This window comes from Oncorhynchus kisutch, linkage group LG11, assembly GCF_002021735.2.
Source record: "Oncorhynchus kisutch isolate 150728-3 linkage group LG11, Okis_V2, whole genome shotgun sequence".
Taxonomy (NCBI): Eukaryota; Metazoa; Chordata; class Actinopteri; order Salmoniformes; family Salmonidae; genus Oncorhynchus; species Oncorhynchus kisutch.
In genome coordinates, this window is record NC_034184.2 from 60,770,868 (window position 1) to 60,793,284 (window position 22,417).

General features: G+C 43.1%; 1 protein-coding gene across 1 annotated transcript; it reads left to right on the forward strand.

Annotated features, from left to right (window-relative positions):
• The first annotated feature begins 1,974 nt into the window (after positions 1-1,974).
• On the forward strand, positions 1,975-22,344 carry emilin2b (elastin microfibril interfacer 2b). The gene is made up of 9 exons (XM_020494765.2): positions 1,975-2,444; positions 2,886-3,011; positions 4,338-4,525; positions 4,749-6,884; positions 17,729-17,947; positions 18,889-18,939; positions 19,028-19,081; positions 21,059-21,175; positions 21,388-22,344. Exons 1-9 carry the CDS (start codon positions 2,260-2,262, stop codon positions 21,723-21,725), a joined length of 3,414 nt encoding a protein of 1,137 aa, XP_020350354.1. The 5' UTR covers positions 1,975-2,259; the 3' UTR covers positions 21,726-22,344.
• Positions 22,345-22,417: the final 73 nt, after the last annotated feature.

The following is a 22,417-nucleotide window of genomic DNA, read 5'->3' on the forward strand; positions in this document are numbered from 1 at the left end:
TGCTTGTTCAATGAACCATAAACAATTAATGAACATGCACCTGTGAAACGGTCGTTAAGACATTAACAGCTTACAGATGGTAGGCAATTAAGGTCACAGTTATGAAAACTTAGGACACTAAAGAGGCCTTTCTACTGACTCTGAAAAACACAAATCAAGATGCCCAGGGTCCTTGCTCATCTGTGTGAACGTGCCTTAGGCATGCTGCAAGGACGCATGAGGACTGCAGATGTGGCCAGGGCAATAAATTGTAATGTCCGTACTGTGAGACGCCTAAGACAGTGCACAGGATCGGTACATCCGAACATCACACCTGCGGGACAGGTACAGGATGGCCACAACTGCCCGAGTTACACCAGGAACGCACAATCCCTCCATCAGTGCTCAGACTGTCCTCAATAGTCTGGAATGAGGGCTTGTAGAGGCCTGTTGGTAGGCAGGTCTTCACCAGACATCACTGGCAACAACGTTGCCTATGGGCACAAACCCACCGTCGCTGGACCAGACAGGACTAGCAAAAAGTGCTCTTCACTGACAGGTCGTGGGTAAGTCTCACCAGGGATGATGGTCTGATTTGATGATGGTTTTATCGTTGAAGGAATGAGCGTTACACCGAGGCTTGTACTCTGGAGCGGGATCGATGTGGAGGGTCCGTCATAGTCTGGGACGGTGTGTCACAGCATCATCGGACTGAGCTTGTTGTCATTGCAGGCAATCTAAACGCTGTGCTTTACAGGGAAGACGACCTCCTCCCTCATGTGGTACCCTTCCTGCAGGCTCATCGTGACATGACCCTTCAGCATGACAATGCCACCAGCCATACTGCTCGTTGTGTGTGATTTCCTGCAAGACAGGATTGTCAGTGTTCTGCCATGGCCAGCAATGAGCCAGGATCTCAATTCCATTGAGCACGTCTGGGACCTATTGGAAGGGTGAGGGCTAGGGCCATTCTCCCCCCCCCAGAAATGTCTGGGAACTTGCAGGTGCCTTGGTGGAAGAGTGGGGTAACATCTCACAGCATGAACTGGCAAATCTGGTGCAGTCCAGGAGGTGGAGATGCACTGCAGTACTTATTGCAGCTGGTGGCCACACCAGATACTGACTTTTACTTTTGATTTAGACTTTTTTTTCAGGGACACATTATTCAATTTCTGTTAGTAACATGTCTGTGGGACTTGTTCAGTTTGTCTCAGTTGTTGAATCTTGTTATGTTCATACAAATATTTACACGTTAAGTTTGCTGGAAAAAACGCAGTTGGCAGTGAGAAGACATTTATTTTTTGGCTGAGTTTATTAGGCTCTTATATGGAAACTATTTAATATTAGCATCAACATAGCATTAAACAAATTATTTCACATTTAATTGTTACTTATTTCATTTGGTTTTGTTACATGTAATTTTTTGGTTAAACTATAATGCATAATAAGTATCAACAGTGGGAACATATTGGGTGTACGCTGATAAGCTGGAGAAAGAATATATCAATTTATAAGACTTTATATGAAGTGTGCGACTATTTCATTAGTTTATAGATTTTTCGCTGTTCGCACCTACACAAAAAATACGTTTTCTGGGTGTGCGCCAACTCGTTTTTTATTCGGTTAAATTTACGTCTAAAATGACACTCAATCAAATGTATCTATAACACTATGATCTCATTTCAATGCACACTCAATCATTTGGCATATTCTAAAAAGTGTCTTTAGGTTTTGTTCGAAGTTTTGTATGAGTAGTACTTTAGTCAGTGTCCCCGCCGATCTGAAGGTGATGGTCATATGACACCCGCATATCAATAAAACATGTTTGCTACAAGATGTATCACTTGCAATAAAGTGATGCTAGTCTGACACTCTCACATGTTTGCAAAGCGGGGGTCCAGAACCGAGTTTGGGAAAACCTGGTGTAAAGCACTGTATTGCATTATCCAGTGGGCTGGATATGAAAGCGTTCCTTTGGGGACTTTGTCACTAGAGTTGCATGCATGCAGTCAACCACATTCAAGTATTTTTCAAGAAAGCAGGGAACATGATCTCCGATACAAACTGAAGCAGATGAGTGAGGAAACTACGAAACGGGATTTAATCACTGTTCTACTGGGAGCGCATTTTACTCTCTGGAGTGAGGAGCGCTGGTGAAGGGGGTTCGCTGTACCCCGAACGTCACGTCACAGGCTGCTATACCCTGGAAGAAAGTTTGCATTATCAGCCTTTCGAGTTGCTGCTAGGAGAGGGACCAAAACGTCTAACCTCAATGCTTACATGTTTAATATTTGTCTACGTTTTTTCCGTTGTATTAAAATGAAGTGCCTTCCCACCGGATTCGTCTTAAAAAGTGCCTTATTTCCCTTATTGCTCACCTTTCCATTGATCAATGGAACGCCGTCACGGTATAACATGTTCCAGGGAAGCGCATACTCTGGCTCAGAACAACGACAGAGGAATAAGTGAGTGAAGTTTTCATAGTTGTTTGTACTGTATGGATAATCAGAGACATTTGTCTATAGTTTTGACTGATAATGTATGGTTATATTATTGGAGACTCCAATAGTCTAAATTGTCTAGAGTATTTACATGTTTTATGGCTTTTTATTGTTACTGTAGGCCTATGCTGAAATATATATTGATTTATTTTTCATTGAAATTAGAACAAAAAAAACACATATTTATGGGCTTACACGTTATTTGTTTTTAAAATAGGCCAATGGCAACAACAACAAAAAGTTCAATAAAAATGTCACTGCAATTTAATAGAATAATGAAATCAACACATTTATGGTAGGCCTATATAATGATTAGATTATTTTACTTCAAGGACTTCACCATTCCTCTTTCATAGGCTGAATTATTTTCGTCATTTTGTGTGACTCAATAATTCCATTTTTCAGAAACTGGTGTGCGTACGTCGTGCACAAGAACGTGAGCTATGCGGTCGTGGGTGGCACCGAGAGCTTTGTGCAGCCGGAGTCTGCGCCTTGCCAGATGCATCAACACAACTGCGCGCAACAAGTGATGTAAGTGGCCCAAGAGGCTCTCTCGAGAGGGTGGGGTGCTGCTATTTTTATTGGTCTCGAGAGCGGTGTTACAGCAGTGACTCAACATCATTAAAGAAAGTTGACTTTGAACACTATTGATTACTTTGAATGTTAAGAATACTTCCACATATCAACCAATAATGTTTAGGATCCATGACCATTGTCCCATCCTCTGCCTAGTATTTAAAACACCATCACATGATTGCATTGTTTATTGGCATTCCGAATAAACTTGTGTAAAGTGCTTTATAATATCAGCAAAGAAAATAACTGGTCAGCTGTTATTGTCGGCTACTGTATTCATGATCTCCATCGGCTACTTTATCACTGCACTACAGCAGCAGAGGGTCACAAGCACTGAGTAGGTGTAGTTATCCTCCCATTATCTTCTGTAATCTGCATTCACCCTTTCAGATCCTCAGATTATTCCGTATTTATGACAGATCATCTGCAAGTGATTTAGATGTTTATGACGAACCAGTGAGTTTGATTGACTGATCCGTTATGGTCTATTTGTCACTGTCTGGGATAAGAAACATGTCCGTGATCCCATTGAGCCTTATGGAAGATGAGGGGAATTAAAGATTGTGCAGCTATGATGAAAACGCTAATCATCTGCTTTGTATTGGCACACATGGCACAGTTACGCCCCCCCCCCCCTCCGCAACATCAGTCAGAGGCATCTGACACATTTCTCCCTGGGTTGGCTGCTTTCATGTGTTATTATTGAGCATCGTGTTGGGAAACATGTCCTGGGGCCAGTGACGAAGCATGGCTCCACATTTGACAGGGTGTAAATGGTGGAAAATATTAAGCAGCGTTAAAAGGAGTGCATGATGCATTAGGAGTGTGACTGGCTAGCTAGCCCATCTGGAGGCTGTTGTCATAAACAGATCTTTATTGCTGGGATTCCAAGGCCTGTACCGCTCTCCCGAGAGGGGTCACTGCTCAAGCGTAAGTTGTAACTTGGCAAAGCATTGCTCACATTACTCACATTTAGGAAATGTCCATTGAAACTTTGAAAGCAGAAGCTCAGTGGAGAATAACATTGAGGGGGTTTTATGTTGTGAACATAATTGCTAGATTGTCTTGTTGTGGGTTTTTCTTTTTGAGCGTGTGTTCCCAATTGTCATATGGTTAGATTTATTGATTAAATCTGTTTTTAAATATGAATATCATTATCATTCATCATTTGTGAGGACTGACAGACAAATTTAAAGTCAAAACAATCTCCAAATTATAGAAAGTGTGAATGCACATTTAGGTCATCACTTTCTTTGCCATATTACCTTTTCCTTTTTCCAGGTATCGAACCCAATTCCGCCCCATGTATAAGGTTGGCTATAAGCTGGTGACAGAGCTGGAGTGGAGGTGCTGTCCAGGGTACCAGGGACATGACTGCAAAGACCTGAAAGGTGTACCGTCCCGTCAGACAGTCCTGGGGCCTCAGTCCAACCCGCCTCCTGCCCCTGGACACATCGCAGAGACACAGGGTAAGAGAGCTGCTTAAACCTACCTCACCTTTTAGAGACACATACCTGACCCACAACCCATACATAACTAGTATGCTAGTCTGGTCATATGATTAGTTTAGGAATGTTTTTCACTACTCTACTACTGTAGTAATGTAAAGCATAGATTTAACCCACAATAATAAATATGGGTTCCCTAGTAGAAAAGAGGACTTATCCTAACCATTGGATTTTCCCTCTGTAGGTCCGGGGCAGCAGGCGTGGGGTCAGAGTGGCCACCCCTGGGGGGCAGAGGGACAGCCAGAAGGTCAGACAGGCCAGGGGGGGGTGAGTGGCCAGGTGGCGAGCCAGGGAGGGAGTCAAACGACACAGCAGATGGAGGAGGAGGTGCAGCGTCTGTCACAGCAGGTCTTGGACATGCAGGCAGCCATGACCAGCCTGTCTGCCAACCTGAGGGTGGATCTGCAGGAGGACGCCAGCAAGATGCTGGTCACGCTGCTCAACAACTTGCGGCAGCCGGAAAGCGTGCGTGGCGAGCAGCAGAGCATGCTTCTACAGGACCTCTCCCTGGAAAAGGAGTACAAAATGGTGGACATGGATGAGTTCACAAACAAGATCAACAACCTCACAGACACCCTCAACACCAAGAGCAACACCCTGGATGACCTCCATTCCAGGGTCAACCACCATGACGGACAGCTACGTCTGCTAATGGAGGCCACACAGGCCCCTCTGGCCACACCCCTTCCGGCTTCCCCGGCCAATGACGCGGCCCTGCGCGCCTACGTGGATGCAAAGTTTCACGCCCTAAGGGACGAGATGATGGAGGGCATGGAGATCAAGATGTCGGACTTGAAGAACTCGTGTGACTATAAGATTCTGTCAGTGCAGGAGCAGTCTGAGTTCCAGGAGAACAGCTACCTCAGCCTGACCGAGCTCCTCGAGTCCAAGGAGATGGACCTCCGCAAGGAGATCCAGGACCTCAAGAATGAGCTGCCTGGTCTGCTTAGGGGAGACGGAACCCCACCAGGTCTGCAGGAGCTGCAGAAGGAGCTGTTCCGGGTCTCCGGGGCCCAGCCGAGATTCCAGTCCAGCCTAGAGAAGAAGCCCGAGCCTGACCAACTCCTGCCCCATGTGGAAGAGCTGGAGGCCCATCTAAACATGTCAGAGAGGAGCGTGGAAGTGCACAGCCTCTTCCTAGAGGAGAAGCTGAGGAGAGAGTGGGCAGAGGGGGCTACGAACCTGAAGAAGGCCATTGAGGACAGGATGAGCTCCATGGAGGACCGGGTCACCAGTCTACTGGTGGAGATAAGCAGCCCCCTATCTAGGCCTCAAGCTGGGCTGGAGTCACTGCCGGGTGAGGTGACCTCTCACAAGACCAGCGTTCAGGCTCTGGAGGACAGATTCAATGCCCTTGACCAGCTGTGCTCGACAGAGTGCAAGTCTGACCAACTGGCCATAGAGAGCATTCAAAATAACCTCCAGGTCTATAAAACCAGCCTAGACACCATGCAGTCTAGCATGAAAGGCCACTCAGCTAGTCTTGGAGACATGGCGGAGTTTGTCCAAGGGCAGCTCCTGAACCATACCGCCAGTCTTACAGATACGCAGGAAGAGCTATGGGCTCTGAAAGGACGTATGGGAGGGCAGGAGGGCTTCCTGTCAGCCCTGGGGCTCTCTCTTAGCCAGCAGTCCCTGGAGCTCCAAGGGCAGCTTCGGAACCACAGTGCCAGTCTTGCAGGTGTGGAAGAAGCACTTGAAGCTCTCGGTGGGCGTATTGGAGTGCAGGAAGGCTCTCTGTCAGACTTGGGTGTCTCTCTCAGTGCTCATCTTAAAGATGTGCGTGGAGAGCTGGGAGCTCTCAGCGAGCGTATTGGAGGACAAGAGGGCTCTCTATCGGCCCTGGGTGTATCTCTCAGCCGGCAGTCCCTGGAGCTCCAGCAACTGAACACCTGTTGCCAGAGCAGCGTGGGACCGGCCCATGATGCCAGGAACCTGCTGGAGCTCCACCTGGCCCAGAGAGAGGAGCTAAGGGCCCGGCTGGAGGAACTGGGACAGAAGGTGAGGTCCGAGGCAGACCACTGCAGGAACAGGACCGAGGGTGTAGCTCTGGACGTTACAACTGTAGATGGCCGGGTTGCCAGCTTGGATAACATGTGCAGCAGGCTGGAGCCCATCTCCAGCAGCCTGCACAGGATCAAAGAGGGGCTGAACAAGCACGTGACCGGCCTGTGGAACTGTGTCAGCGAGATCAACGACACCCTGCTTGCCCACACCAAGGACATCGAAGGACTGAAGGGAACATATCAGAACCTCCAGGACCACTTCTCAGTCATCACCCAGGACCTCCATCATCTAACCACCAGTCCTGAGAACACTGGTAAGACTTGACACAGAGATTTAGTATTTATTAAGATCCCCATTAGCCGCTGCAAAAGCACCAGCTACTCTTCCTGGGGTCCACATGACACATGACATTTTACTAAGCTCAGAACATTATTAGTCAAGTACTGAAATACATTTAAAACGTCACACACAGCCTACATATCAGTACATACACACATTATCTAGGTATAATACAGTGCAAATTACAAAACAAGATAAATAAAATGGATGTGTCTCTTCACAGTCCCCATTGTGCAGTAAGGTGTTCTTTAATCAGTTTTTAAAAACTGGTTTTATTGATAGCTTGAGTTACCTGGGATGGCAGAGTTCCATGTAGTCATGGCTCTATTTTATACTGTGCATTCCCCAGCCTCTGTTCTGGACCTGGAAACTGGGAAGAGACCTCTGGTTGCATGTCCTCTGGTTGTATGCCGTGTCCAAACTGTGTGCCAACTGCATGAACAGACAGTACCTTTAACACATCAATACCTTGCACAAAGACCAATAGTGATGCAGTCAATCTCTCCTCAACTTTGAGCCAGGAAATCTGACATGGATGTTAATGACACTTTCCCTCCATGTACATCTAAGTGCGATACGTGCTGCTTTGTTCTGGACAAACTGCAATTTGACTATGTCCATCTTTGCCGCAGATGACCACAAGGCTGGGCAGTAGTCCAGGTGTGACAAAACTAGGGCCCATAGAACCTGTTTAGTCGACTGAGATGGCAAGAAGGTAGAGCAACGCCCTATCATGGACAGACCTCTTCCCATTTTGGCAACCATTGAGTATACAGTGCCTTGCGAAAGTATTCGGCCCCCTTGAACTTTGCGACCTTTTGCCACATTTCAGGATTCAAACATAAAGATATAAAACTGTATTTTTTTGTGAAGAATCAACAACAAGTGGGACACAATCATGAAGTGGAACGACATTTATTGGATATTTCAAACTTTTTTAACAAATCAAAAACGGAAAAATTGGGCGTGCAAAATTATTCAGCCCCCTTAAGTTACTACTTTGTAGCGCCACCTTTTGCTGCGATTACAGCTGTAAGTCGCTTGGGGTATGTCTCTATCAGTTTTGCACATCGAGAGACTGACATTTTTTCCCATTCCTCCTTGCAAAACAGCTCGAGCTCAGTGAGGTTGGATGGAGAGCATTTGTGAACAGCAGTTTTCAGTTCTTTCCACAGATTCTCGATTGGATTCAGGTCTGGACTTTGACTTGGCCATTCTAACACCTGGATATGTTTATTTTTGAACCATTCCATTGTAGATTTTGCATTATGTTTTGGATCATTGTCTTGTTGGAAGACAAATCTCCGTCCCAGTCTCAGGTCTTTTGCAGACTCCATCAGGTTTTCTTCCAGAATGGTCCTGTATTTGGCTCCATCCATCTTCCCATCAATTTTAACCATCTTCCCTGTCCCTGCTGAAGAAAAGCAGGCCCAAACCATGATGCTGCCACCACCATGTTTGACAGTGGGGATGGTAGGGTTCAGGGGGATGAGCTGTGTTGCTTTTACGCCAAACATAACGTTTTGCATTGTTGCCAAAAAGTTCAATTTTGGTTTCATCTGACCAGAGCACCTTCTTCCACATTTTTGGTGTGTCTCTCAGCTGGCTTGTGGCAAACATTAAACAACACTTTTTATGGATATCTTTAAGAAATGGCTTTCTTCTTGCCACTCTTCCATAAAGGCCAGATTTGTGCAATATACGACTGATTGTTGTCCTATGGACAGAGTCTCCCACCTCAGCTGTAGATCTCTGCAGTTCATCCAGAGTGATCATGGGCCTCTTGGCTGCATCTCTGATCAGTCTTCTCCTTGTATGAGCTGAAAGTTTAGAGGGACGGCCAGGTCTTGGTAGATTTGCAGTGGTCTGGTACTCCTTCCATTTCAATATTATCGCTTGCACAGTGCTCCTTGGGATGTTTAAAGTTTGGGAAATCTTTTTGTATCCAAATCCGGCTTTAAACTTTTTCACAACAGTATCTCGGACCTGCCTGGTGTGTTCCTTGTTCTTCATGATGCTCTCTGCACTTTTAACGGACCTCTGAGACTATCACAGTGCAGGTGCATTTATACAGAGACTTGATTACACACAGGTGGATTGTATTTATCATCATTAGTCATTTAGGTCAACATTGGATCATTCAGAGATCCTCACTGAACTTCTGGAGAGAGTTTGCTGCACTGAAAGTAAAGGGGCTGAATAATTTTGCACGCCCAATTTTTCCGTTTTTGATTTGTTAAAAAAGTTTGAAATATCCAATAAATGTCGTTCCACTTCATGATTGTGTCCCACTTGTTGTTGATTCTTCACAAATACAGTTTTATATCTTTATGTTTGAAGCCTGAAATGTGGCAAAAGGTCGCAAAGTTCAAGGGGGCCGAATACTTTCGCAAGGCACTGTATATGTTTTGACCATGACTCCTTGCTATCTAGGGTTACACTCCATAAGTTTAGTCTCTTCAACTTGCTCAATAGCCACATTCAATAATAGATCTAAATGAGGTTTAGCGTTGAGTGAGTGATTTGTCCCAAAAATTATGTTTTTTGTTTTTTTGATATTTCGCACCAGCCTATTGCTTAGTTACCCATTCTAAATCTGACTGGAGCTCTATGTTAAGGGTCTCATTTATTTTACTGTTGCAGCCAACGTGTATACTGTTGAGTAGTCAGCATACACGGACACACAGGCTTTATTCAAAGTCAGTGGAAGGTCACTTGTAAAAACAGAAAACAATAATGGCCCTAGTTGGCTGCCCTGCGGTACACCACACTCAACCGAATTTGCATGAGAGAGGCTTCCATTAATGAACACCCTCTGTGTTCTATTAAATAGGTAACTCTCAATCCATAACAAGGCAGAGAATGCAAACACCTACGTTTTTTCAGCAATAGGTTATGATCAATGAAATCAAAAGCGGCACTGAGGTCTAACAAAACAGCTCCCACAGTCTTCTTACTATCAATTTCTTTCAGCCAATCATCAGTAATTTGTGTCAGTGCCAGGCATGTGGAGTGCCCTTCTTTATAAGCATGTTGAAAGTCTGTTGTTAACTTGTTTTCTGTAAAATAATTTGCATTTGAACAAATGTTTTCCTAAAATTTGTAACAGGCTGATTGGTTGGCTGTTTTAACAATTAATAGTGTGCTCTGATACTCTGGGGTAGTGGAATGACCTTTGCCTCCCTCCATGTCTGAGGGCATACACCGTCTTCTAGGCTTAAATTGAAGATGTGGCAAACAGGAGTCACAATAACCATCATGTCGAAGTAAACTTGCAGTCACGATGCTTTGTTTTCCTACAAATCATACACAGTTTATTAGGATAAAGATTAAATAAGATTGACCACTTTGCTTGCTTAAAATGTGCATGATTATTCCAATTATCCAGGTTATACCTCTCATTTGTTCTTAAACCTACACTTCCCCCACGTCAGTGCTCTCCTGCTAAGTTAGTTTCGTACTGGTTACACCACAGTATATATCATCAAGGTGTTCCAGTAGCACAAATTGAAAATTACAATCAAATGGTGCTAGTAAGATAAATCTCAGAGCTGCAGCTGGAGCCCATTTGGGGTGCTTAAGGTTGTTGATTTAAATCGTGCCTAGTAATGTCTATTTAATGTAGGACCTGTTAGTGTATGTCTCTAACCAGGTTTCCATCCAACCTTTTTATGTACGTCGGACAAAAAATGTCACGACAGGCCTGATGGAAATAGCAAATTTGTTGGTAAACTTTACATACCCTGCGTGCCTGCCACCACATCTATTTCTATTGGTACAAGCACTGTTCATGACACAAATTGTTCACACCCCTCTTGGTGGCAGATAGAAACATTTAGAAGGTTTACCGTGTATTTCCTGCAATTCTACACATTTGTCATGGGGTGCAGAGAACATTTTGCAGTTCGAAAGCTAATTTTCTTGCAATTATATACATTTTGCCATGTCTAACGTGTATTAATGTGATATTTGAGTGATTGGAACATTACTACAAAATCTATGTGCCCCTCCCCCCGCCGACCCCTCGTTTTTTATCACAGACTTTGTGCCAAAACCATCGACAGAGATAAAAACAGGATGGAAACACATAGAACGTTATTCTTATTATTTTAAAATAAAAAGTTAGATTACTAAGTGCTTTCTATGTGCGTTACGTCATGACGCACAGCTTTTTTATCCGCAACTAGCCAGTTTGATGGAAACACCCCTGGTGGGAAAATGTACATATTGTTTTGTGCTCGTTTTAGAATATTGTCATGAAAATCTGTCGCAAATTGAATGTAAACCTAGCTAGTTTCTTTGTGAGAACTAAGGGCAACGGGAAGCTGGATTTCAATCTCCCAGGGTTTTGACTCAGAGGCAGCACTGATTGAACACACATGGTTATTTTAAATAGACTCGGTTTGTGTTGAGCAATGCTTGGGCTTTAAGGGATTATTAACGTGTGTAGGCGGGCTCCTTATCTCTGTAGTAGAGGTCTTGACAGGTCCAGTTGGAACCGATATACCCGACCCGGGCCCAACATTCTATTTAGTCCCTCTGGTCCAGTTTGGTTCCTATTTGATTGTCATCGGGTCTATGTGACCACAGCTCTGCATGTTTATTGTACGCTAATATGGTGCATTTATTGACTTATAGAAGGTTTAGACAACATATAAAGACCTATTCATTAACCAGAAGAGTAACTTGGCTGATGAATGTAATTTATTTGTCACTGGTCCAATCTGGTCTGATTGCCTTCGGGTCTGTCCGGGTTCAACTTTTTGGAACCCGTGAAGACCTATACTCTGTAATAACTAAATAACTATATTTTTGTTAAGACTAGCCTTGCTGTTTCATGGTCATCTGAGAGTTCAGAACCCCCATATCCTTGGTCACTGTAGATAACTAGTGTAAACATGGGCCCAGGGGAACTCAACCGGACTCCGATGAGGTCCACAGCTGGGAATAAGGGAGCTCGAAGCACACTCCATAACATTTATGAGGGTTGCGTCTCTTCTTCTGAATCCAGCTCTGTATGACTCACTGGTTTACAGAGCAGCTCTGCATGTTCTGGTCTGGGAGTCCAATGGGGAAGGGGCCTGATCCTGGCTGTGAAGCCACAAGGAGAGACTTTGGATCGGAGTCACTGTTTCAACCCGTGTGCGAAGCATGCACTCGGAGACTCTGAGAAATTAAGTGTCAGTACCCCGCATTCACTTGTTATTATAGTAATAACTTATATTTAAAATCATTATTCTATCAGCTGGAATGTTTCAATGTTTGCCCTTAGAGGGCATTTTGCTTGTCATATGTTCCTGACTGGATGCTGCTTTACCATGGATCACATTGGGATATCATTGGCTCATACTTGGCTCACTGCTCCTCTTTTGTCCTGGACTGGTCTTTAGCGTGCACAGCGGACTATCGCTACTTATCAGGAAGTGGAAAGTGCTGTCCATTTATAGGGACCTCTGTCACTGGCTTATCAATTGTCCACTTATAGGAACCAAGAAGAAGGTTTGTTATTCGAGAGCAGAGTGGACCGGGTTCAGACCAGGCGCTACTGGGTTGACATGACATCACACCCTCCTTCAACCTTACTCTTTCCCCTCAGTGCCCTTATTTTCCCTCTCTCTTTCTCCATATCTCCCTGCCTCCTCTTTCTCTGGTTTTGTTGAATATGTTTAACACACTGGCCTGGCCCAGTCTCTCTTTAAATAAACACAGTCTGCATCCCAAATGGAACCTTATCCCGTATATAGTGCACTACTTTTGACCAGAGCCTTATGGGGAGCCCTATGGACACTGGTCAAAAGTAGGGCACTACATAAGGAATAAGGTGCCATTTGGGACACAGACACAGTCAAGACTATCCTCTGTACTGCCATGACGTCATACACACCCTTCCTCCTAAACTCAGAGACTGAGTAAGAGCTGAATGGGCGGAACATGAATTGGGACCCTCAACTTTCCTCAATGGTTTAGATAATAGATATATTGATTGCTGAAAGGAAACATCAGATTTTCCTAAAATGGTGTTTGGCTGCTCAATGGCTGACACTCCCGGCTTGACAAGTGCCAGATTTAGCTTGGCTTGAAGACCGGTCTGAAAATCTAAAGTCTAAAATCTTAAGTCTAAAACTGCTAACAGATTTGTCTGGTGTATTTATGTTTGTGCTCACTGGTGTGGTGCTCTAGATTCCACGCCAGTGTAGCTGGAACATTATTTTGGTATCTCAGATTATTCTAGCATTTCTCACATAGAAACTTCCCTGGGAGGAAGGATGTTTGACATGCTTTTTACAGTTGTATCACAAGCCATTGAAGAAAAAAATAATGATGAATTGTTAGAGCACACTATTAGGAGTATAATAACACCAAGATGTTGTCTGTATCATGTACGGATAATAGGATCTTACAGGAGGCATGTATAGTTCTAAAAGGGTCTAAAATGGCCACTTTCATCATGGTATTCTCAAATCATTTAAAAAGCATGTCAAACATGCTTCCTCCCAATTAAGTTTCGATGTGAAAATTGCCAAAACAATCTGAGATATGACAAATATTTTCAGGCTATGCTGGCATGAAATCGCCCCTATTGTGAGTATTTTACAGGGCCAGACTATCCACCTGTGCTCGGGAAAAATATGTTTAGTTCGGTTAATCAAATGTGTAGTTTAATTTCCCAAACCATTAGTCACAACCAAGCGGCTAATGTGGTGTCCCCTGAGCCTATCAATCACTCCCCAGAGATTAGCATTGTGTGTGTACATGGTTGTACGTGTGTGCATGCCCATGTTTATCTGTGAGAACCACACATGCAATATACTCACCCTTGTTAACTCTTCATTGCTGAAAGTCCAGACAACACAACACTTAAGAGTTCAGTTATGCGCAGTACAGAGAGAAGCTAGCATGCTTTTCTGCCTCTTCCACTGCCTCAGTGGCCATATTGTTCAGGTCAATGACCCTCTGACAGATAACCAAGGTTGTAGGGTTACAGACACACAGGCCAAGCGTGATAACCCTGGCAGGACGGCAAGTGTTCCAAATGGCGCACTAATCCCCATTATAGTGCACTACTTTTGACCAGGTTCCTATGTGCTTTGGCCAAAGGTAGATAGTCCAGAGACAAGCTAGGACCTGAGGATGCACAGCACAGTCAATCTCTGAGCTCCCACTGCAATAAAGCATGTCACTTTATTCTCTTGCTAAAACCACCATCTAGCCCTTTTTTTTTATTTTGATGGGGGTGGGGGCCCCAAAAAATCTGAACTCATCGAGGGGCCACAGTTTCTTGCGGGTCTGCGTACCCACATCCATAACCACATCTAGTTTTAGAGTTAATTTCGTGCAATTCTACACATTTTGCCATGTGTTGTAGGGATAATGATTGACGTTTTTAATACGGTGTCTGAGTGAGACTGACAAAATCAATGGGGGCCCCATGGCCGGTAATTTGACCATGATAGCTGGCCACTAAACTAACTTGTCATTCTAGAAAATGTTAGCTGGCATAGAATTGACAGACTATCAGTGACTGACATGACATATGAGAAATTGCACCTTGTGTATTCTGCTAATTCCAACTATTCCATCTCAGGCGTAAGTTGAGACCCCGACTGAGTACAAAGAAAATGCGTATATATATATTTTTTTTCTTCTTCATATGAAGATATTCAATTGTCTATTTTCCCCCTGAAAGTAGACTAAACTGATGTGGTACGGAACATAGGATATCACAGAGATTCTTATATATCCTCAGACTGGTGGAGGGAATGGCTGGTTGTAAGTCTATGGTCCTTTCTAGCTCAGTTGGTAGAGCATGGCACTTGTAACACCAGGGTTGGTGGGTTCGATTCCCGGGATGCATGACTGTAAATCGCTTTGGATAAAAGCGTCTGCTAAATGGCATATATATGACTGTAGGATTTCTTGGATACACTGTAACACTCCCTCCAGGTCCACAGTTAAAGCCAGGGGCCCCCAGCTGCAATTGTTTACATCCACGTCTTTAATCATAGTGCATGCACACGTTAGAGCTCCATCCTTTAATCATTACCCTGCGATTTAGACTGAGATTGGCTTTCAGTCAGAATCATCAAGGCCCAACCGACTGCTACACATAATCAAACTAAACTAAACACACACACACACTAAATTACACACACATGTACAAGTTCCGCCTCAAGTCTTCCTTCCTGTGGTATTTTACAGATTGCTTCTAGTCCCCTCTCTGTGTAGTGTTTATTAGGGAGTAGGGTGATGTTGCCTCTAGACACTGATTCGGGGTCAGTTTAGCATTTACCCCCCCACTAATTGTTAAGGTTGGGATTGGGGGAGGGTAAGCTGATCCTAGATAAATGATTTAATAGCCAGACCATGTTGTTCTGGCTTTTATAGCGACTGACCTCTGTTGCCTGAGGTGGGGGATAGGCTGCCTGGTATGCAGGTATGCCTTTCATGTACAGCTTAATCCCTCTAAAGACAGAGTTTGGACCTGTTGCCTGTTATCTCATTGACTGCTCAGGAGAATAATGAGGAGTAGGGCGACGTTGCCCCTGCCTAGACACTGATCTTGGGTCCGTTTTGCATATTCCCCACTAACAGTTCAGGTTAGGATTGTGGGAAGGGAAAATGATCCTAGATCTGTACCTAAGGGGAAACTTCACCCCAGAACAATGTTGAGAGGGTTAATGATTAGCTGATAAACTCATGTGTAGTTTGTTTTAGTCATCTCAGCTCTGGCTGTCAGGAATGCACAAACATTTGACTCCTGTCACAGTGGATGTGTCTGCGGTGTGGTGTTTAGGTCACTGATGACAGGGAATTACTCACTGTTTGATGACAATTAGAATCTCTCAGGCATATTGAGAACCATTCTATATAATAACTGTTCTTTCGTGTAAAATGACAAGAGAAAGTACAGTAATAAGGTGAAAGAGAGAGCAGAGCCGTGTTGAGTGGATAACACTCCCATACAGAACCTAATGCCTCCCCACTGGAGACCAGGGTTTAATCACCGTATACTGCGTCTCCCACCTATTTATCTCCCCATCATTCCCATCTAATAAACCTTAAAAATACTCAGGGTAGAGAGTGAAATTCCCCCTAAATCTGTAATAGGTCATGTACTATAGCTAAAAAGTACACAGGAAATAGGCCAATAAGAAAAAACTCACAAGCCATTACAGCCAAAAAACAGTTTTATTGTTTATTTTTGCTAGGTAATTTAGTCTAGCCAGCTATCTAAAACTTGTAATCATGATGAATTACTGACCAGGCATGTGCCCAGGGGGCCTGACCTCCAGGGTGGCACCTATGATTTAGTTGGAAACTCTCACTCAGATATGTGACCAGATTGCTCTATGGGGGCTTATGTCAAATTTAAGTGAAATTTAAATATTTTTTGGTTTACACCCATTCAGCATAGTTCACACCATCTTAAGCCTTAGCACCACCCATCACTTTAAGAATGAACATGTAAATGCATGGTCAACCCCATCCATAATCCTGTCTTTCAATGAGTTGAAAGTATTCAATCCCCTTGACTTTTTCCACATTTTGTGTTACAGCCTGAATTTAAAATAGTTTAAATTGCGATTTTGTTTAACTAAATCTACATACAACATCCCGTAATAATACAAATGAATTAAAAATGAAAAGCTGAAATGTCTTGAGTCAATAACCCCTTTTGTTATGGCAAGCCTAAATAAATTCAGGAGTAAAACATTTGCTGAACATATCACATAAATTGCATGGAATAATAGTGGTAAACATCATTTTTTGAATGACTGTCCCACCCCTTACCCCACACACAATGTACAATTATCTTTTAGGTCTCTCAGTCAAGTAGTGACTTTCAAGCCAGGGAGGTTTTCCAATGCCTCGCAAAGAAGGGCACCGATTGGTAGATGGATAAAAAATAAAAAGCAGACACTGAATATCCCTTTGAGCATGGTGAAGTTATTAATTAGGCTTTGGATGGAGTTGCTTACCAAGACGACATTGAATGTTCCCGAATGGCCTAGTTACAGTTTTGGCTTGACAATTGCTATGGCAAGACTTGAAAGTCATATTTTGTGTAAATCGTTGCCAAAAAATGACAATGGAATCCATTTTAATCCCACTGTGTAATTAATCAAAATGTGGAAAAAGTGAAGGGGGTTGAAAACATTCAGAAGGCACTGTAGCTCAGTGCTTTCTCCTGGGCTAAACTAGGCTCATAACTTAACATTTTATATTCATATTTACAGATCGAATACAAGTTTGTAATTAAGGCACATGAAAGTTCACATGGTCAAGAAGGAATTTCTGCAACAACAACAAAAAAAATTGCCCTACTGCCGCCAAGAGAGGGTGGCCACTAAAATGTTTTGCCCGCAAGGTGGGTGGGGTCCCCGCCCCCTAACCAAATATTGCTTAGGGCCCCCTGCATACTCAATGTGAGTTCCCACAAACCAGCTTTAACTGGGAGGTTGACTTTACTGGGAGGTTGACTTTACTGGGAAGTGAAGTGAAAGCTTTCACTCGAGAAGCACAAAGCATGTTTAAGAGTAATGCAAGCTTGACCTTAATGTCTGAAAGAAATTCTCCGATGTCTCTCTTTTGACCAGGCAATTTTTCTTCATTGTAGTTTTTGGGCCCTAACTTAACGCTGCCACAAGGGGAAGTGAGACTGGTAGAGTCCAATTGTCTGTCAGTGTCAGGAGTCGTCACGGCACCAGCTGGTTTGTTAACACATGTTGACCTCCACAACTGGTCCGGGGTTTTATCCCTCGCTCTATCCTTCATCCTTTCTTTATCACCTGGCTTGTCATTACCCCCTCTTTTCAGGCGTTCATGGAGGTGTGGAGGAGTCTGGTAATCCCACTGAGACCAAGCCTGTCCCTCAGAGCCCTGTCCTGCCCATTGGGCCAATACCAGACGGGGCCCTACCACCACATATGATAGAGACTGGGGAGGCAGGAGCCCCCGGAATCATGATCTCTTCCAAACCGCCCAAGGGGGCTGACGGCAGCATGACCCCCATCAAGGGCTTCGCTGGAGCCCCAGGTGAGATATAGGGGTAGCTGGGAGAGGGGCTAAAAACACGTACAGAATACAAATGCATGTGCACACCTACACACACGCAAGTAGGTACACTACCGTTCAAAAGTTTGGAGTCACTTAGAAATGTCCATGTTTTTTAAAGAAAAGCACATTTGTTTGTCCGTTAAAACAACATCAAATTGATCACAAATACAGTGTAGATTCAAACATTTAGACTGGTGTTTTGCGGGTACTATTTAATGAAGCTGCCAGTTGAGGACTTGTGAGGCGTCTGTTTCTCAAACTAGACACTCTAATGTACTTGCTCAGTTGTGCACCGGGGCCTCCCTCTTTCTATTCTGGTTAGTACCAGTTTGCGCTGTTCTGCAAAGGGAGTAGTACACCGCATTGTCCCAGATCTTCAGTTTCTTGGCAGTTTCTCATTTGGAATAGCCTTCATTTCTCAGAACAAGAATAGACTGACGATTTTCAGAAGAAAGTTATTTGTTTCTGGCCATTTTGAGCATGTAATCAAACCCACAAATGCTGATGCTCCTGATACTCAACTAGTCTAAAGAAGGCCAGTTTTATTGCTTCTTTAAATCACAACAACAGTTTTCAGCTGTGCTAATATCATTGCAAAAGGGTTTTCTAATGATCAATTAGCTTTTTAAAATGATAAACTTGGATTAGCTAACACAACGTGCCATTGGAACACAGGAGGGATGGTTGCTGATAATGGGCCTCTGTACGCCTATGTAGATATTTCATTAAAACAATCTGCCGTTTCCAGCTACAATAGTAATTTACAACATTAACAATGTCTATACTGTATTTCTGATTTTAATGGACTAAAAAACAAGGACATTTCTAAGTGACCCCAAACTTTTGAAAGGTAGTGTATGTTTGCAAGATGAATTACCTTCTTTCAAAACCTCATGAAATGTATCTTGATTATTTTACAGCTTCCCCACCCTCTAAAGGGTCTTTAAAGCCTAATATGCCAGTTATTTCTGGTAAGTGATATTTTGACTCATTTGATTTAATTTACTATGAATATAAAATTGTGAAAATTGTCTTCTGAAAATGAACCTCTTTCAACAGTTGCCCACATTCCCCTGAGACCGTCATTGCACAAACCGTATTTAACTGTAACAGGTAAGATATTTAGCAGTCTCTTAAGATTAAAGCAGTAGTATTCCAGTCAGTTATGGACAAGAGTTACTGTATCTGTTCATATTAAACACTTTTTATTTTTAATTTTAAATGACAGTAAGAATGTGTGTCCCAAATTTGGGGACAAGCTGTGTCAATGTGACTTACAGTTCCTTTAGAAAGTATTCACACCCCTTGACTTTTTCCACATTTTGTTGTTACAAAGTGGGATTCAAATGGATTTAATTGACATGTTTTTGGCAACGATCTAAACAAAATACTCCATAATGTCAAAGTGAAAGGAACATTTTTACAAAATTCACAAAAAATAAATAAAATATATCTTGATCAAATCAGTATTCACGCCCCTGAGTCAATACATGTTATAATCAATCACCTTTGGCAGCGATTACAGCTGTGAATCTTACTGGGTAAGTCTCTAGGAGCTTTCCACTCCTGGATTGTGCAACATTTGCTCGTTCATTTTAAATTTCTTCAACCTCTGTGCTTAGAGTAAGTCTCTAAGCACATCTGGATTGTACAATACTTACACATTATTTGAAAGATTCTTCAAGCTCTGTCAAGTTGGTTGTTGATCATTGCTAGACTGTCATTTTCAAGTCTTGCCATATATTTTCAAGCAGATTTAAGTCAAAACTGTAACTCGGCCACTCAGGAACATAAACTGTCTTCTTGGTAAGCAACTCTAGTGTAGATTTGGCCTTGTGTTTTAGGTTATTGTCCTACTGAAAGGTGAATTCATCTCCTATTGTCTAGTGGAAAGCAGACTGAACCAGGTTTTCCTCAAGGATTTTGCCTGTGCTTAGCTCCATTACGTTTATTTTTTATCCTGAAAAACGATTACAAGCATAACATGATGCAGCCACCACAATGCTTAAAAATATTGAGAGTGGTACTCAGTTATTCATGGTATTGGATTTGCTCCAAACATAACACTTTGTACTCAGGACAAAATAACCTTTTCTTTTTCCAGTATTACTTTTTTCCCCCAACATTTTTTAATTTAACCTTAATTTAACTAAGGAAGTCAGTTAAGAACAAATTCTTATTTACATTGACGGCCTACACCAGCCAAACCCGGACGACACTTGGCCAATTCTGCGCTGCCCTATGGGACTCCCAATCACGGGCGGTTGTGATACAGCCTGGATTCGAACCAGGGTGTCTGTAGTGACGCCTCAAGCACGGAGTTGTAGTACCTTAGACCGCTGCGCCATTTTAGTGCCTTGTTGCAAACAGAATGCATGTTTTGGAATATTTGTATTCTGTACAGGCTCCCTTCTTTTTACTCTGTCAATGTTATTGATCCATCCTCAGTTTTCTTCCATCATCACAGCTGTTAAACTCTAACTGTTTTAAAGTCATCATTGGCCTCATGGTGAATTCCCTGAGCGGTTTCCTTACTATCCTGCAACTGAGTTTGGAAAGCTGCCTGTATCTTTGTAGTGACTGGGTGTATTGATACACAATGTAACTAATAACTTCACCATGCTCAAAGGGATATTGAATGGCTGCTTTTTATTTTTTTTATACCCATCTACCAAATCGGTGCCATTCCTTGCGAGGCATTGGAAAACCTCCCTGGTCTTTGTGGTTGAATCTGTGTTTGAAATTCAGTGTTGGACTGAGGGACCTTACAGATAATTGTGTGTGTGGGGTACAGAGATGAGGTAGTCATTCAAAAATCATGTTAAACGCTATTATTGCACACACAGTGAGTCCATGGAACTTATTACATAACTTATTTAGACTTGCCATAACAAAAGGGGTTGAATACTTATTGACTCAATGCATTTTATGTAATTTGCAAAAAATATTGAAAAACATAATTCCACTTTGACATGGGGTATTTGTTTGTATAGGGCAGTGACAAACAATCTCAATGTAATACATTCTAAATTCAGGCTGTAACACGTTGGAAAAAGGGTTGAACTTTAACCCTGGATCTCTGTGTGTCAGGTGAGCGGGTGTCCTTCTCGGCTGGTCTCAACCTCCTGCCCTTCCCTGGTGAGGTGGGCATCATCCGCTTCAACAAGGTGTTGGTGAATGATGGAGAACACTACGACCCTCACACAGGTAACTACTACAACACTGTCCCAATCACACACAGATACCACACTAACCTAAATGTAAACCGCAAGCTACCCAAATAATCAAGACTGTAAGTGCAAGATTTATGGCAACTTTTGTATGTGTCCCTCATGCAGCTAACATGAGTGCCCCCTTGTCGTTGACTGATGTTCCCTCTTTTAATATTCGCCCTCCCTTATTTCTTCCTACTCTTCCAGGCATCTTCAATGTTCCCATGGAGGGCCATTACCTGCTGACTGCTGTGCTGACAGCCCAGAGAGGTGCCAGGGTGGAGGCAGTGCTCTCTGTGTCCAACCACAGCATCCAGAGGCTGGACACGGCTGGTTACCTTCCTGCTAATGGTGGCGGAGGTGGGGCTAGCTCCACTAGCTGTGACTGCGGAGGCTCAGCCTCCCTGAGCCTGGTTCTCACTCTGAAGCGTGGGGACAGGGCAGGTTTAGTCATGACCGCAGGCAAACTTGCTATCTCAGAGAACACAGAGGTCCTCTCGACGTTTAGCGCCGTGCTTCTCTACCCCACCTCCTCAAAAAGATAACCCCCACCAATGAGTAGCCTTATAAAGCTCCAACCTTAAAACACTAGTTCTACTTTAGATGTGGGTATGCCTTACAGGTATTGTAGTAACTCATGATGGTACTTTAAAGCAATCTTATGACAGAGCTTTCATACAAAAATAAATGTGTATCAAATATTTTATCATAAGATCGTTAGAGGGAACGGGGCTGGCTACTGCCATTCATGGAGTATTCATATTTAGTGATTATATTCTAAATGCAACGGTTTTTTAAATTACATCTTTGAATATATGCTTGTGTTGATGTGTATGTTTGATTTGTTTACATTTGTTGTACCATTTATTTGAAACCTGTGTAATTTTAGGTATTTGCAAATGACTATTTTATTTGAGGACTATCAATTGTACATAGCATTGTAAGCGGAACTACTGTTAAACAAATAGACTGGTCCTTTTCCTACCTGACAAGGGATGCAGAACTTCAAAACGAGCACAGTTGTTTTGAAAGATCTGTGTATTTCATCACCTCCCAGTGAGTCACAATGTTCTTTAGGAACAATGCCTGAAAATGAACTGTTTTGAATCAGAGAACTTCAATTCTGCCCCTGGTACCAGTAATAAAAGCTTTGTCTAAACAGTGGCCATGAGTGTTTATTAACTATTGTTTTATTATATAGGCCTATTGTTAATTAATAGTATCACTATAAATGTAT

Bases quoted from the DNA above. Each gene is read 5' to 3' on its own strand.
- emilin2b (XM_020494765.2), top strand. From the start codon at position 2,260: ATGTTTAATATTTGTCTACGTTTTTTCCGTTGTATTAAAATGAAGTGC. The intron at 3,012-4,337 runs GTAAGTGGCCCA...TCCTTTTTCCAG, and splicing joins AACTGCGCGCAACAAGTGAT to GTATCGAACCCAATTCCGCC. The intron at 18,940-19,027 runs GTAAGTGATATT...CTCTTTCAACAG, and splicing joins TAATATGCCAGTTATTTCTG to TTGCCCACATTCCCCTGAGA.